At 48.2% G+C, this 14,931-nt stretch overlaps 8 protein-coding genes across 8 annotated transcripts; 5 read left to right on the top strand and 3 right to left on the bottom strand.

Annotated features, from left to right (window-relative positions):
• Positions 1–176: 176 nt before the first annotated feature.
• GPI17 (GPI-anchor transamidase GPI17) lies at positions 177–1,739 on the bottom strand (the record flags this gene model as incomplete). The annotated part of the gene is made up of 1 exon (XM_037281528.1): positions 177–1,739. One exon carries the CDS (start codon positions 1,737–1,739, stop codon positions 177–179), a length of 1,563 nt encoding a protein of 520 aa, XP_037137423.1.
• A 479-nt stretch (positions 1,740–2,218) lies between these two features.
• On the top strand, positions 2,219–3,034 carry TRM9 (tRNA (carboxymethyluridine(34)-5-O)-methyltransferase; the record flags this gene model as incomplete). Its single annotated transcript, XM_037281527.1, has 1 exon — positions 2,219–3,034. One exon carries the CDS (start codon positions 2,219–2,221, stop codon positions 3,032–3,034), a length of 816 nt encoding a protein of 271 aa, XP_037137422.1.
• A 166-nt stretch (positions 3,035–3,200) lies between these two features.
• Positions 3,201–5,006, top strand: UBX2 (Ubx2p; the record flags this gene model as incomplete). Its single annotated transcript, XM_037281526.1, has 1 exon — positions 3,201–5,006. One exon carries the CDS (start codon positions 3,201–3,203, stop codon positions 5,004–5,006), a length of 1,806 nt encoding a protein of 601 aa, XP_037137421.1.
• Positions 5,007–5,727: 721 nt separating this feature from the next.
• NPL3 (mRNA-binding protein NPL3) lies at positions 5,728–6,870 on the bottom strand (the record flags this gene model as incomplete). The annotated part of the gene is made up of 1 exon (XM_037281525.1): positions 5,728–6,870. The coding sequence occupies one exon, from the start codon at positions 6,868–6,870 to the stop codon at positions 5,728–5,730; it is 1,143 nt and encodes a 380-aa protein (XP_037137420.1).
• Positions 6,871–7,268: 398 nt separating this feature from the next.
• On the top strand, positions 7,269–10,238 carry CYM1 (pitrilysin family metalloprotease; the record flags this gene model as incomplete). The annotated part of the gene is made up of 1 exon (XM_037281524.1): positions 7,269–10,238. One exon carries the CDS (start codon positions 7,269–7,271, stop codon positions 10,236–10,238), a length of 2,970 nt encoding a protein of 989 aa, XP_037137419.1.
• A 190-nt stretch (positions 10,239–10,428) lies between these two features.
• Positions 10,429–11,070, top strand: ERV25 (Erv25p; the record flags this gene model as incomplete). Its single annotated transcript, XM_037281523.1, has 1 exon — positions 10,429–11,070. The coding sequence occupies one exon, from the start codon at positions 10,429–10,431 to the stop codon at positions 11,068–11,070; it is 642 nt and encodes a 213-aa protein (XP_037137418.1).
• A 16-nt stretch (positions 11,071–11,086) lies between these two features.
• On the bottom strand, positions 11,087–11,608 carry RAD33 (Rad33p; the record flags this gene model as incomplete). Its single annotated transcript, XM_037281522.1, has 1 exon — positions 11,087–11,608. The coding sequence occupies one exon, from the start codon at positions 11,606–11,608 to the stop codon at positions 11,087–11,089; it is 522 nt and encodes a 173-aa protein (XP_037137417.1).
• A 245-nt stretch (positions 11,609–11,853) lies between these two features.
• SPT5 (transcription elongation factor SPT5) lies at positions 11,854–14,913 on the top strand (the record flags this gene model as incomplete). Its single annotated transcript, XM_037281521.1, has 1 exon — positions 11,854–14,913. One exon carries the CDS (start codon positions 11,854–11,856, stop codon positions 14,911–14,913), a length of 3,060 nt encoding a protein of 1,019 aa, XP_037137416.1.
• Positions 14,914–14,931: the final 18 nt, after the last annotated feature.

Below are 14,931 nucleotides of genomic sequence, written 5' to 3'. Positions count from 1 at the left end.
CTCTTCACCCTCTGCTCATAGCTCTATTAGACATAAAGTTGGTTCACTTTTTAAGGCGAGCTATACTATTTTTTCCTGGAATAATAATCTGTAAAATTCCATACTAAAGTATAAATGCTATGCTGGTATTATAGGCCGCTACGAATTTTGGAAGCACTGCTGGACTCTTGAAGTATTTAGTCCCTATCGCCTTGCTTTTCATCTTTTTCGGCAGCCTCTGGGCTGTCTTGTTTGCCTTCCTCGGCATCTCTCTCTTTTAGTAGTTTCACCAGTCCGAGGAAGATTACCACTGAGGTTGGACCTAGCAGGGGCAGATAGACGGCTATCTTGTGTTCCTGAGGGAAAAAGTTCTGCTGTACCATTTCACCATGGAAGAAGGCTGTTTCAGATGCCTTGACAAGTTTATTGCTCAAGACCAGAGCTTGATTCCAAACGACGTCGCCGCCTTTCTCAGGATTATTCAGTAAATCTATAATTTCTAGTCTCAGTTTCAATGCTTGATTGACATTATTCAAGACATCCTCTGGAACTGCCATCTGTTTGAACGACTGGGTCAGTTTTACCAATGACCACAGGGTTTCTTCTGCGTTGTCGATATTTCTTAAAGTTGTTAACCTCTTGAACGAGTCGATAGTAACGTAGGGCGACGAAAGGTCCTGGGAGCCTTTTGTCAGTCCAAGCAATTGGAAGAGATCGGTCGCGAACTGGTACATTATAGGGACCAAGTACGACTCTTTCAGCAAGGCGTTGGGCGGGAGGGGATTCTTGTTGATGATGAGATTTCCCCATTGCGGAACAATAAAACTCTGCCAATCGGCTTCCGACCCTGTGTTGTTCGATACGCCATGGATGAAGTTCAAACCAGACGGACTGCTCACGTTGCTGGGGAAAACGATTGCTAGGTTCAAAGCACTCGATTCGGAGAGATAATTCATCGAGGAAAGCTCCGAGAGGTCGATTGTGTGCGATAGCTCTTGAGGCGTCACAGAGTCGCCATCCTTGAGAGCGTGCACATTCAAATCGTTGTAGTAGATGATGCTTGTGTCAACAGTAAAGTTTACCAGCGGTGCCAGGAACTTTCTAAAGGGCGTGAAGTAATGCTGCAACGTCTTTTCAATTTCCCATCGCACGGGTGACCCGTCACCGCTTAGTAAAGATATGCTCAGATGCATGTTGGGGTTGTAAGTGACAACCATGTTATCATCGTGACGCGAAAAATCAGATGAGAGCTGCTCCCATTCGAGCGCAAAGGTGTGTTCCACCAGTGATTGGGCCACGAAGAACGGAATGTCGTTGCTTACCACGGCTGCGTCATCAAAAAACACCGTCGTCTCCTTAGCATCGTACGCCACGGAGTACCCGACGAATTCATCCAACACTAGAGAAACCACATGGTACTCGTCGCTGTGGCCGTACTTCGATCCGGTCGCGTTGTACTCCTCGTAGGGCAGTATTTGCAGAGACCAGGGCACATATTGCTTCTTCGAGTTCAGCAGATGGTTTACCTGGACCTGAACTGCATCATGGATATCAGGAAACCTGTAAACCTCAGATTTGATGAAAACTGGTATCACCATGTGAACATCCTGAAATTTGCCTTCGTGTAGCGACCGTATGTACTCCACAGGCAGCGGTGCCCGATACACTGTAGTCAACTTGTACCACAACGGAACCCCCAGTAGCACGTAACATGCCAAAAAGCACAATCCCACGATTTTTCGAAGCCCACTGTCCACCATGCGGAACACCTTGCAATATAGCTACCACTAAAAAGCGTAGCGACCACCTTCAGCAAAATTCTCGAGAAGAAGCTGCGTCAATTGATGCGAGCAAGTAGAGACGATCCAATGGCAGGCGTTACCAGCTTCTTCCTAAGTAAACAGTCGTCATACTAAAGGCTTACGAACTTCGACTACCAGAGGGCTAATTGTATGATGATCCCTTTGAACGAGGTGTAAAATCTTCATAATCCATATATATATGAGCATTACGAGCACAGCCAGAGGCCAGGATATTTGTGAGATGGCATTTTAGATGCCCAACGGGTCTTCAGAAGCTCTTCTAGCAGCCATTGGCATTGCTCTGCCCTGCTCTCTGCTTGTAGTCCTTGTAGTTAAGTAAGGAATCTGGCGAAAAAGTTGATGCGATGAGCTACAAGAAGAGGCATTAGGCAGCTAAGAAGGTTGATCCAGTTGTCCTGAGGTACCGTGCCAGCACGATGGCTGAGTTGAGGGAGGAAGAATACGTTCATAAGGTCTACAATGAGATAGCGGGTCATTTTTCAGAGACGAGGTATAAGCCCTGGCCGATAGTGACACAATTTCTTGAAAGTCGACAGGTTGGCAGCATTGGCATCGACGTCGGTTGCGGCAATGGGAAGTATTTGAACGTGAATCCGCAGATTTTTCTAATTGGCTCCGATCGTTCATCAGGGCTCATACAATGCGCTCGCGAGATCGATGGGCGTCACAACGTGCTGGTCGCCGACGGCATGAGGCTGCCTCACAGGGACGGCACGTTCGACTTCGCTATATCGATCGCTGTGGTACATCACTGGACCACCCGGGAACGCAGAATAGCGGCCATTGGCCACATTTTGAGCAAGCTGAGGGCTGGCGGAGAGGCACTGATATACTGTTGGGCGCTCGAGCAGCGCAGCTCCAGAAGAGGATACCACGAGGGCATGGAGCAGGACGTCCTGGTGCCGTGGGTCCTGCAGGAGAAGGGAAACAAGAGCTCGTTGCAGACAAGACAGGCGGCGGAGAAGCCCGATCTGACAGACGTTCCCGCACAAGAAAGAGCTCGCTACATCGCTAACTGGAGGAAAGAGATGGAGGCAAGGAGGATCGCAGAGCAGGAGAACGCCAGGAAGCGCCAGCTAGAAGAAGAGAAGAAGAACACGAAGTACAGATTCTACCACTTGTACCGCGAGGGCGAGCTGGAGGAAGATTGCACCAGCGCGGGCGGTACCGTGGTCTCGAAGGGATACGAAAAGGACAACTGGTACGTAGTGGTGAGGAAGCCGGCACTATAGAATGCAATTGGCCGCTAGAATCCATCATTTGTAGAGTCAGAGTATAAATCATGTGATCGAGTCATAATAAGGCCCTGTCAGTTCGTTTAGACCAGGCTATAATTGACCACATCTCTGCTACTTGGTCAATAAGCAAGCCGACAGGATCCATATATTAATCGATAGAATGCCGATAGTAAGGCACAACGATGAGGAGTACCACTTATCCCATGAAGAAGAGGAAAAATTGAATGAATTCCGTTCAATTACGGATTTCCCGGAGGACGACCTGCCCCTAATAATACGTTTGTTGCAGAACTACGGCTGGCATCTGGAGCGAGCGCTGGGCTTGTATTTTGACGGTGATTGGAAGCGTTCGGTTACAACTACGGACTTGCCAGCGATTCCCGTGCGGCCTCCTACGCCGGCCGCAATTAGAGCCGGAACAGCGCCAATTGGGCAAAGGGAGCCGTTTGTGGCATCGGATGCTCATATGATTCCTTCTTTGCACACTGTCCAGCCACTTCCGGAGAACTTTAGGGACCACTTCTCGGTTGTTGGTCTTGGTGGAAAACGCGGTGACGTGTGGAACATTACTTCGCAAGAGAGTCCTTTCCTTATAATACTGATGTTCATACCAAGAGTTTTAATGAAGTTGGGGGCTCGAATACTCTTTCTGCTGTGGAGTCTGATCACCTTTGGGTTTCAGTCGCACATCGATGAAAGGACAAAGGTCTGCAAAATTCCTGACGCTCCCAAGAAGAGGTCTGGATCGTTGAAGGAAGTACTACCGCAACATATGGATGAAAAAAGTTTGGCTCGGCTTAATAGACTTATTTCCGACCTCTCTTTCAATGAAGCATTAAAAGTATGTCAAGAAGAGTTCAAGTATCTCCTTCTGATTGTCATTGGGGATGTCATCGATGTCGGAGCCCCAGACTTCAATTCCCGGAGGTTTTTGTCTAAAGTTCTAAGCAACCCAGCAGTAATTTCCCTGCTTGAGAAGTACAAAGACGAACTTGTCATCTACCTGAGAAGTGCTGACGAACTTGAAACTTGGCTTGTTGCTCAGCAGCTTCATGTTAAATACACACCGGAGTGCTTATTGATTGCTAACGTTCTAAACTCAAACGGATCACTAAATGGCATCACAAGATTGTCGGTTTTGTCGAAGGTAAGAATAAGTTCTCCCAAGAAATTTGAAAACTCGCTCAAGGTTTCACTTGAGAGATTTCATCCAGAGCTTGTGGTGAGTAGAACAGAGCAAGCAGAGTTGCGATTGGCTCGTGAAATCAAGGAAATGCAAGACGCTGCCTATGAGGCATCATTAGAGCAGGATCGTTTTAAGGAGCAGGAGCGTATTTTGAAGGAACAGCAAGAACGTGAGTTGAAACAAAGCGAGCAGGAACGTGAGAAAGAGAGGGAAATGAAGGAAACTCTAAAGCACTTGACTTGGCTTCAATGCTGTATTGAAGTGGCAAACCAGGAGCTTTCGCCCTCTGATACCAAGAAAAAAGCTACTCTGCAAATAAGAACCTCTAACGGGCAAAGATTTGTCAAGAAATTTGCTAGCACCACCAGCTTACGCGCACTATACGTCAACATCGGTTGCCACTTATATTTGCAGACATACACGAACGATTCAAAAGAATGGGTGTCAAGCATGGTTAAAAAAATAGAGTCTCTAACGCAGAGCAGCTCCGTTCATTGCTTCAAAGGCAGTTCAATCTCATTTAGCAATACCAACATCGGTGATCTAGCTGAAATAATTGAGGACGAACTGAACAAATTGACCATCGAAAGATCCACAAATCTGGAGTTTGATTTCGAGCTTGTTTCACCCTTCCCAAGAGAAAAAATATCAGTGGACGAAAACCTAGCCCTAAAGGATGTCTCTCAATTATGGCCCAACGGCAGTCTCCTGGTAGAAGATATCATTGAAGAAAGCGACGTCGATGAAGACGATGATGAAGCAGAGTCTATCGATGAATAGTGAATAATTCGGAAATATACAGCTCCGAAATCGTTCACAGTATGCATGGATGTATAGAAATAGAGTGTTAAATAGGCTCTAAAATAGAAGGATACCACTTTTAGTTCGTTGAGATAGATGACACTATCATACATAGGATATTATCTTAATGCTAGTAAAATTACAATCATACTTCGGAGGTCATGAAATGAAAAGTAGGTTAATTTAACCGCCAAATTAGTAACAGAAATGGCGATCTAAATGCAGTAATGGTAAGGTCTATCATTGCAAGAATAAAGGATGACGCCAGATTCAGTAGTATCCACGAATAAACGCTAACTCTCACAGCCGAGTGCCAGTGACATCACGCGGTGATTGCCGCCCGAAGGCAGGATAAGATGCGCCTATGCAATACGGAATATCATTATCCAGGACTTTAGAATCACTTTCAGTTGTCGCACCACATGGGGTCGTTGTGTTTCGCCTTGCCTGGGAGATTTATTTAAAACTGGAGAAGGGGCTTGATAACATCACACTAGGATGGGAAATAAGTAAAAATAAGATCCACTACAAAATATTGATTTTTCTTCATCTTTTTCGATATGAATTCATTCATCGGTTTGGATGGATTTACCTCAAACAAAAGGGGCCCGAAAAAATGGAGATTGCATATAACTACAACGGAATCCACACAAATGACCCTCTTGTTCGCCAGTAATAGCGATGAATAGCATGTTTTTATTCACTGTCTGGTTGGTGATCTCTCACGTGGAGGAGCATCTCTGGTTCTGTAGGAGTCCCTTGGTGCGCCGTAATCACCACGAGGAGCGCCATAGCCACCACGGGGAGCACCGTAACCACCACGGGGAGCACCGTAACCACCGCGTGGAGGACCATAACCGCCACGAGGAGCACCGTAGCCGCCACGAGGAGCACCGTAATCGCCTCTTGGCGCGCCGTAGCCGCCTCTTGGAGCGTTGAAGCCGCCTCTTGGGGCACCAAAACCGCCTCTTGGCCCGCCGAAGCCGCCTCTTGGACCACCGTATCCGCCTCTTGGCCCGCCGTATCCGCCTCGGAAACCGCCGCCAAAGCCGCCTCGGAAACCGCCACGGCCTCGGAAACCACCTCTGTTAGATCTTCTGATAGGAGGAGGATTATCGTCTCTCTCGACGCTGATCACAGATCCTCTGAACTCAATGTTGTTCAACTTTTCCAACGCATCGTTCATGACTTCCTCGGTTGGGAACTCAAGCGCACCGGTGCCGTCAAAATCCCTCGTGTTAACACTAGAGAAGGTAGTCTCCAAGTTGTTTTCACGCGCCAAGTCCTTCAATTCCTGCCACGAGCAGCCCTCGGGCAAGTTTCTGAGTACAATACGGTATCTTTTTGGTGGTATTTTCGAGAACATAACCTCCAAAGGCTGGTTCGCGAACGTCTTCCCGTTAACCTCTTCGATGGCCCTTGCAGCAGACTCAGCTTCTTCGAACTCGACAAACGCAAAACCGTTCAAAATTTTCACCTCCTTCATGTTTCCAAATGGAGTGAAAATTTCGTTCAACTCAGATTCTTGCACATCGAATGGAAAAGGCCTCACAAATAGCCTAGTCGTAGATAGCTCGCCCTCCAACTGAGGTGGTGGTGGGTAATACGGTTGAGGACCTGGGTAGTGGTGGTGTTCTTCCATCATTCCGTGATCCATGGGGTGTCTCTCATGTGGCAACTCCTCTCTTTCCTGTGGAGGTACCTCGCCATGTTCTTCTGGATGGGGAGGTTCTTGCAACTCTTCCGCAGGTGGCTCTTGCTCCACTACGGGAGGCTCTGCCGGTGGAGCAGCTTCCTCTGTATATTCCTCCATTGGTGGTTGTTGTTCGTGTGATTCAGACATCTCGAAATACCCGAATGAACCTCTCAATCTTGCTCCCTGGGAAGACTGAAGTGTTGTTGAACTGTCTGCAATGGTCTTCTTTTGCCACCATTGAAAAATTGCACTATCTTTTCGTGTCCAGTGACTTTCTCGCTAAGATCTCCAAGTACTTAAATCTGCTGGCTGAAGCATCAGGATATGGCGTCCAGAACCGTCAATTGCATAGCTACTATTCTCTAGGTCGCTTGGCCGTTAGATGAGTTTCTTTCCCTCGAGCTGAGAGTCTGGAAGAAGAGTTAAAGTTGTTTTGCACCCGTACACCACATATTAATTCCATTAATAAGTCGCCATATAGGTGGAGTTGACTAGAACACATCTACAGAAGAGAGCAGAGGCAAGAAGAAGAGTCGTAGGGTGCCATGCTGCGGTTCCAGAGGTTTGCTTCCACGTACTCCCAGAGACAGGTGCTGAGACGGTACCCGGTCGGAGCTACGATCCACGGCTATGAGGTGCAGCGAGTGATGCCAGTGCCTGAGTTCAAATTGAGCGCCGTTCATCTGGTACATAGCCAGACGGGCTCAGAGCACCTCCACATTGACCGAGAGGATAGCAACAATGTATTCAGCATAGGGTTTAAGACTAATCCGCCGGATTGCACGGGAGTGCCGCACATCTTGGAGCATACGACGTTATGTGGGTCATACAAGTATCCGGTGCGCGATCCATTCTTTAAGATGCTCAATAGATCGCTGGCAAACTTTATGAATGCAATGACGGGCCCAGATTATACGTTTTACCCTTTCTCGACGACAAACAAGGCGGATTTTGAGAACCTCATGAGTGTCTATCTGGATGCGACGTTGAATCCGTTATTGAAACCGGAAGATTTTTACCAGGAAGGCTGGAGATTAGAACATAGCCAAGTGGAGGATCCCGAGAGTGATATTGTGTTCAAGGGCGTGGTGTATAACGAGATGAAAGGTCAAGTATCGAATGCTAACTATTATTTTTGGATCAAGTTCCAAGATTCCATCTACCCATCGCTGAACAACTCAGGTGGCGATCCAAAGAAGATAACCGACCTGCAGTACCACGAACTGGTTGATTTCCATCAGCGGAATTATCATCCATCGAATTCTAAAACCTTCACGTACGGAAATATACCCTTGGACAGCACTCTGAAACGCTTAAATGAGCAGTTTATCGGCTACGGTAAGCGGAAAAGCAGCAAACGGCCGCTCTTGCCGATCGAGCTTGGAAAGGATGTCGAGGCGAATTTCCACGGACAGGTAGATCCCATGTTGCCGCCCGACAGACAGTTAAAAACTTCAATGACTTGGATATGCGGCTCTCCACGAGACACATATGAGACTTTTTTGCTTAAGGTCCTCGGAAGCCTTTTGATGGATGGCCATTCTTCTGTCGTTTACCAAAGATTGATCGAATCAGGCATTGGGCTTGATTTCTCCGTCAACTCTGGAGTTGAGTCAAACACGTCCGTCAACTTCTTAACCATTGGTGTGCAGGGAGCATCTGACGTTTCCAAGTTTAGACGGACGGTTGATGAAATATTTACGGACGTTTTAAAGAAGCCATTTGATCGCCAGAAGGTAGAAGCCATACTCCAACAACTGGAACTGGGTAAGAAAGATCATAAGTCTAATTTTGGCCTGCAATTACTTTACTCTTTGTTGCCTGGTTGGACGAACGAAGTGGATCCATTCGAAGGATTACAGTTCGATGAAACATTGCAAAGGCTTCGTGAGGACTACGAAACGAAAGGTGATAGATTATTCTATGATTTGATTAACAAGTACGTTATTGATAAACCATGTTTCAAATACTCGATGCAAGGTTCCGAGGACTTTTCAAAGAATTTAGAGGAAGAGGAGAAGAAACGTTTACAAGCAAAACTGAGCCACTTAGACGAAAATGATAAAGAGGTGATTTATAGACGTGGACTATTGCTTCAAGAGAAACAGAACTTGAAAGAGGACCTAACCTGTCTGCCAAGCCTAAAAATTAGCGATATATCCCGTAATGGAGATTCTTTCCCAGTTGATAAGCTGAGCCCCGTCATAACGAGCCGTATAACCGATACAAACGGAATCACATACATTCGTGCGAAAAGGAAATTGAATGACTCCATCCCAGCGGAGCTTTACCCATATCTAACATTGTTTGCCGATTCCCTGACCAGTTTAGGTACATCCACCGAAGACTATAGCGAAATAGAAGATGCTATGAAGTTGCACACAGGCGGAATCTCAACACACATCGATGTGACCACTGACCCGGTCACTTTGAGGCCACATCTTTACTTTAAATTTGACGGATGGTCTTTGAACTCAAAGACTGACCATATTTTCGACATATGGAAAAAGCTTTTAGTTGATACCGATTTCCGCAAGCACAGTGATAAACTGAAAATATTGGTCAGGTCTTTGGCCTCTTCAAACACCTCTGCCGTCGCAGAATCAGGGCATAGCTTCGCGCGAGGATATGCAGGAGCTCATTACAGCGCCACTAAAGCTATAGGTGAAAGCCTGAATGGTATCGAACAGCTACAGCTGATAACCAGACTGAGTAACACGCTGGACGACGAACAAGCTTTCCAGACCAACCTAGTCGATAAACTGATTGAACTGAAAGAGCATGTCATAAGATCAGAAAATCTCGAATTTTTCGTGACCACTGACTCACATCCTTCTGCTGAACAAGTTCAAACCCAAATTTCCAAGTTCGTTGAGACACTTCCACGGGGTGCCACCCACGGAGGTCTGGAAGCAGCTCAATATCCACTATTGCCCATGCGCGCGGGCATAAGCAACACCCTGATTGATTTCCCCTTTCAGGTTCATTACGCGGCCAGCGTTCTACCAGGTGCTTCCTACACACACGTCGACGGGGCTCACCTGCAAGTGCTCGCGAGCTTGCTTACCTTCAAGCACCTGCACCGCGAAGTGAGAGAGAAGGGCGGCGCATATGGCGGCGGAGCCACATACAGTGCCTTGGATGGCCTCTTTAGCTTTTATTCCTACAGGGACCCACATCCACTACAGTCTCTCGAGACGTTCAGCAAGAGCGCGTCCTATGTGTTGAACAATGCGAGATGGACCAAAGCCGACCTCGACGAAGCTAAGATGACCATTTTCCAGCAAGTTGATGCTCCTATAAGCAGGAAAAGCGAAGGCATAACCAACTTCTACTCTAATGTCACTGATGCGATGAGGCAAGCAAGGAGAGAACAATTGCTGGATACTTCTCTATCCGATGTCCAGAACGTCACTGAAAAGTATCTACTCAACAAGCACCCTGCCAATGCAGTGGTCGGCCCTATCATTGACGGCAAGACTACGGAGGCTGGTTGGCAAGTCGAACAGCTGTGAAAGACCAGGACACTTAAATTCGTGTAAATATTTAGTTTAGTCCTACTAAGAACTTGCTTAGCATTTTTCAAAGTGACACGCATCAAATAGAAAGACGACTCTTAGAAAAATCAACACTATCGATTGCAACAGGAAAAGGGCCATTAATCGAGCTTTAGAGCCGGATCCGTTCCATTAAGCTGTTATTGAGATGCAAGTTCCACTCTGGAGATTTTTCCTAGCCTTTTCTGCCTTGCTAGCGAGCGTGGTCACCGCACTACGCTTTGATATCCCAGCTTCGACGAAACCCGAACCATTCTGTGTTCGTGACTTCGTGAATGAAGGCCAACTGGTTGTCATAGACATATCTACTGATGGCTCTGCCGGCGACGGCCAAACTCTGAACCTCTACGTACGCGACTCTATTGGCAACGAGTACCGTAGAAAGAGGGATCTGGTTGGCAACGCTCGTGTTGCCTTCACAGCACCTTCTACTACTTCTTTCGATGTGTGTTTGGAAAACGTTGCTACGTACTCTGGCAGATCGATGAGCAGATCTGTCGAATTGGACATCGAGAGTGGTTCAGAGGCCCGTGACTGGAACAAGATCAGCGCCAGCGAGAAGTTGAAACCGATCGAAGTGGAGCTGCGCAGAATTGAAGAGCTGGCAGATGAGATCGTCGATGAACTGACCTATCTGAAGAACAGAGAGGAGAGACTGAGAGATACAAACGAATCCACTAACAGGAGGGTGAGAAACTTTTCCATCCTGGTGATCATCGTCTTGATTGCACTAGGTTTATGGCAGGTAAACTATCTGAAGAACTACTTCAAAGCTAAGCATATCATCTGAAGCTACCGCAACCCCGCTAAAACCTTAAATATCCCAATTTACCCAGTACATAGGCGAAGTCCAAATATGTCATATACACTCTTCTGCCATCCGTGGCGACACTGATCATCTCGACGATCCCGCTGGACTGCTCGACGCCAATGTAGTTCCTGATCTTCTGCAGATCCTTCAAACTCAAGACGTGATTTTTCAGCTGCACCTGGGGAAAGTCCCGGTCTCTGCCGCAGCCCTCTACTAGCAACGACCACATCTCCGAGATAGTCTTCTCGTTGTTCATAAAGATCAACAGATGATACGTACTTGTAAGCAGTTTGGCAAAGTCCACAACGTTGGTCCCCTCTATGACCAGTTCATTTCTGGGAATAATCTTGGTGAGCTCTCGCGGCAGCTCCAGCTGCTCAAAGTACTTCTCCAGCTCATCCAGTGTCATGTCATGCTCCAGACTGAACGCCGCATACGTTGCGAGAATTTCATCTTCGATTTCCTGCGGAACTTTCACCTTCATGAAGGCTTCCACTTTCTCATAGCTCAGTTCCATCCTACGCAGCTAATACCGCCATCTAGCGGCCCAATTAGCCATCTAGACCTTCATTTAGCGTTAGAAACGCTTCATAGAGCTCATCGGCTCTTTATATACTCTATAATAATGGGTTACCCTGTCTAGTGAAGCCGCTAAGAAAAGTTTTCCTGCCAGACCTTTAAGAGATTAACAGGTTTATAAGAAGGAAACCGGTGTTATTGTAGGTGGCAACGAAGAGGAAGGACGGTTTGCAGGCAGTCAGGATGTCTGAAAGTCAGGGAGACGATAAGGTTGCTGACAAAGAGGTAAAATCCGATGAAGTAGTGCCGGTGGTTACGACAGGAGAGGAACAAAAAACTAGTAATGATACCACTGGGGAAGATGGCAAGCAAGTCGCAGGCAGCGTTGAGAAAGCTACTGAGGGGTCTAGTAAGGAATCAGAAGCGGAGAACGCTGTTGCGTCGCTGAATGGGGAGAAAGATGAAGCCAAAGTTGAAGCGACACATAAGAGGCCTCGTGAGGAACGGACGGTAGAGGAGCCTAAAGAGGAGAAAGAACGTGGGAATGAAGAGGAAGAAAGGGACGACAGCGATGGAGATGACGATGAGGACGAGGAGGAGGAAGAGGAAGAAGGAGGACCATCGAAGAAACGTCGGCAGGAGAGAAATAGGTTTTTGGATATTGAAGCTGAAGTTAGCGACGATGAAGACGAAGAGGAGGACGAAGAGGAGTCAGAACTTATTCGAGAAGGTTTCATTACAAGAGGCGATGATGATGAGAGCGCTGAAGCTCAGAGAGAGGACAGGCTGCATAGACAGCTGGATCAGGATCTGAATAAATCGTCGGAGGAAGACGCTCAAAGACTGGCCAAAGAACTGAGGGAAAGGTATGGTAGAAGTAGTTCGAAGCAGTACCGTGCTGCTGCGCAGGATGGTTACGTCCCACAGAGATTTCTCTTGCCAAGTGTGGATACGGCCACGATCTGGGGTGTGCGTTGTAGGCCCGGCAAGGAGAAAGAGTTGGTTCGAAAGCTACTGAAAAAGAAGTTTAATCTGGATAGGGCCATGGGGAGTAAGAAGTTGAAGATTTTATCTATTTTCCAGAGAGACAACTACACCGGGAGACTTTATATCGAAGCACCGAAGCAATCGGTGATCGAAAAGTTTTGTAATGGTGTTCCCGACATTTACATCGCTCAGAAATTGTTGATTCCGGTCCAAGAATTGCCTTTGCTGCTGAAGCCAAGCAAATCGGATGACGTGGCTCTGGAAGAAGGCAGCTATGTCCGGATCAAAAGGGGCATATATAAGGGTGATTTGGCGGTGGTTGATCAAATTAGTGAGAATAACCTGGAAGTGATGCTGAAGATTGTTCCACGTTTAGACTACGGTAAATTTGATGATATCGATCCTGCTACAAATCAACGTAAAGCTAGAAGGCCAACTTTTGCCCATAGACCTCCACCACAGTTGTTTAATCCGACTATGGCGCTGCGGTTAGATCAAGCTAACCTGTATAAAAGAGACGATCACCATTTCACTTACAAAAATGATGACTATGTTGATGGTTATCTATACAAATCGTTCAGAATACAGCATGTGGAAACCAAGAATATACAGCCAACAGTGGAAGAGCTAGCACGTTTTGGCTCCAAGGAGGGAGCAGTTGATTTGACCTCGATATCGCAAACAATCAAGAAGGCACAAGCCGCTCGTGTCACTTTCCAGCCTGGTGATCGTGTTGAGGTCCTAAACGGTGAACAACGTGGCTCTAAAGGTATCGTTGTGAAAACCGCGACGGACGTTGCCACCGTCAAGGTTCCTGAATTTCCAAGCAAACCTCTAGAATTTTTAATGTCCAGTTTGAGGAAAGTTTTCGAACCTGGTGATCACGTAACTGTCGTTAGCGGTGAACACCAGGGGGATGCCGGTCTAGTGCTTACGGTCAAGCAGGGCCAGGTTACGTTTATGTCGAATCAAACGAGAGAAGAAGTGACCATAACCGCCAACAATCTAACAAAATCTATCGATTCTACGCCAACGTCAAGCCAGTATGCGCTTCACGACATCGTCGAGTTGAGTGCTAAGAACGCTGCCTGTATTATTCAGGCCGGTCACGACATCTTCAAGGTTATCGATGACTCCGGTAAAGTGTCGACCATAACCAAAGGGTCTATCTTGAGCAAGATAAACACTGCTCGTGCCCGCGTAGCGGCAGTCGACGCCAATGGAAATGAAATAAAGATCGGCGATACGGTCGTGGAGAAAGTCGGTGCTCGCAGAGAGGGTCAAGTGCTTTACATTCAGTCTCAGCAAATATTCGTCATGTCTAAGAAAATTTTGGAAAATGCTGGTGTTTTCCTCGTCAACCCGATGAATGTCGAAGCCATTGCATCCAAGGACAACCTACTGAACAACAAACTGGACCTGAATAAGATCAACCCGGATGTTATCTCAAAGATGGGTCCGCCTTCGAAGTTAGGACTACAGCAGCCGCAACAGAACCAACTTCGACTGGGGCGCGACCTGGCTCTGGGCAAGACCGTTAGGATTCGCTCAGCTGGCTACAAGGGCCAGCTGGGTATTGTGAAGGACGTCAACGGGGAGAACGCTACCGTCGAGCTACACTCCAAGAACAAGCACATCACCATCGACAAGCACAGGCTCACCTACTATAACCGCGAGGGCGGCGAAGGTGTCACGTACGATGAGCTGGTCAACCGCCGTGGTAAACTACCGCAGGCAAGGATCGGGCCGAGCTACGTTAGTGCTCCAAGACACATGGCCACGGGAGGCAACGTCGGAGCACCACACGCGCCCGGCCAGCCTCTTGCTGGTGGCATGACGCCCGGCTGGAGCTCCTTCGATGGTGGCAAGACGCCCGCCGTCAACTCTCAAGCTGCCGCAGGCAGCGCCTCCAACTGGGGCAGCACATCCACATGGGGCGGAGCCTCCGCCTGGGGAGGCCAGCCGGCCGGCGGCGCCTCTGCCTGGGGTGGCCAGGGAACCGGCGCCACCTCCACCTGGGGCGGCAACAGTGCCTGGGGCAGCAAATCGAGCTGGGGCGGAGCCTCCACCTGGGCCTCCAACGACGACTCCAACGGCGCGTCATCTGCATGGGGCGGCCGCGGCGACCGCTCCTCCTACGGCGGCACCTCCACCTGGGGTGGCAACAAGAACGCCGGCGGCGCTTCCTCCTGGGGCAACACCGCCCAGGCTCCCGGCTCCACCTGGGGCGGACACGACAGCGGCAGCCGCTCCACCTGGGGAGACCAGGGCAACCGGTCCGAATACGGCGGCGGCAGCAGCTGGGGCCACCGATGATCTCTAACATCTGTTGTG

This window comes from Torulaspora globosa, chromosome 1 (assembly GCF_014133895.1).
Source record: "Torulaspora globosa chromosome 1, complete sequence".
Classification (NCBI taxonomy): domain Eukaryota; kingdom Fungi; phylum Ascomycota; class Saccharomycetes; order Saccharomycetales; family Saccharomycetaceae; genus Torulaspora; species Torulaspora globosa.
Note: the sequence above shows the minus strand (reverse complement) of the source record. Positions and strands in the feature narration are given on the sequence as shown.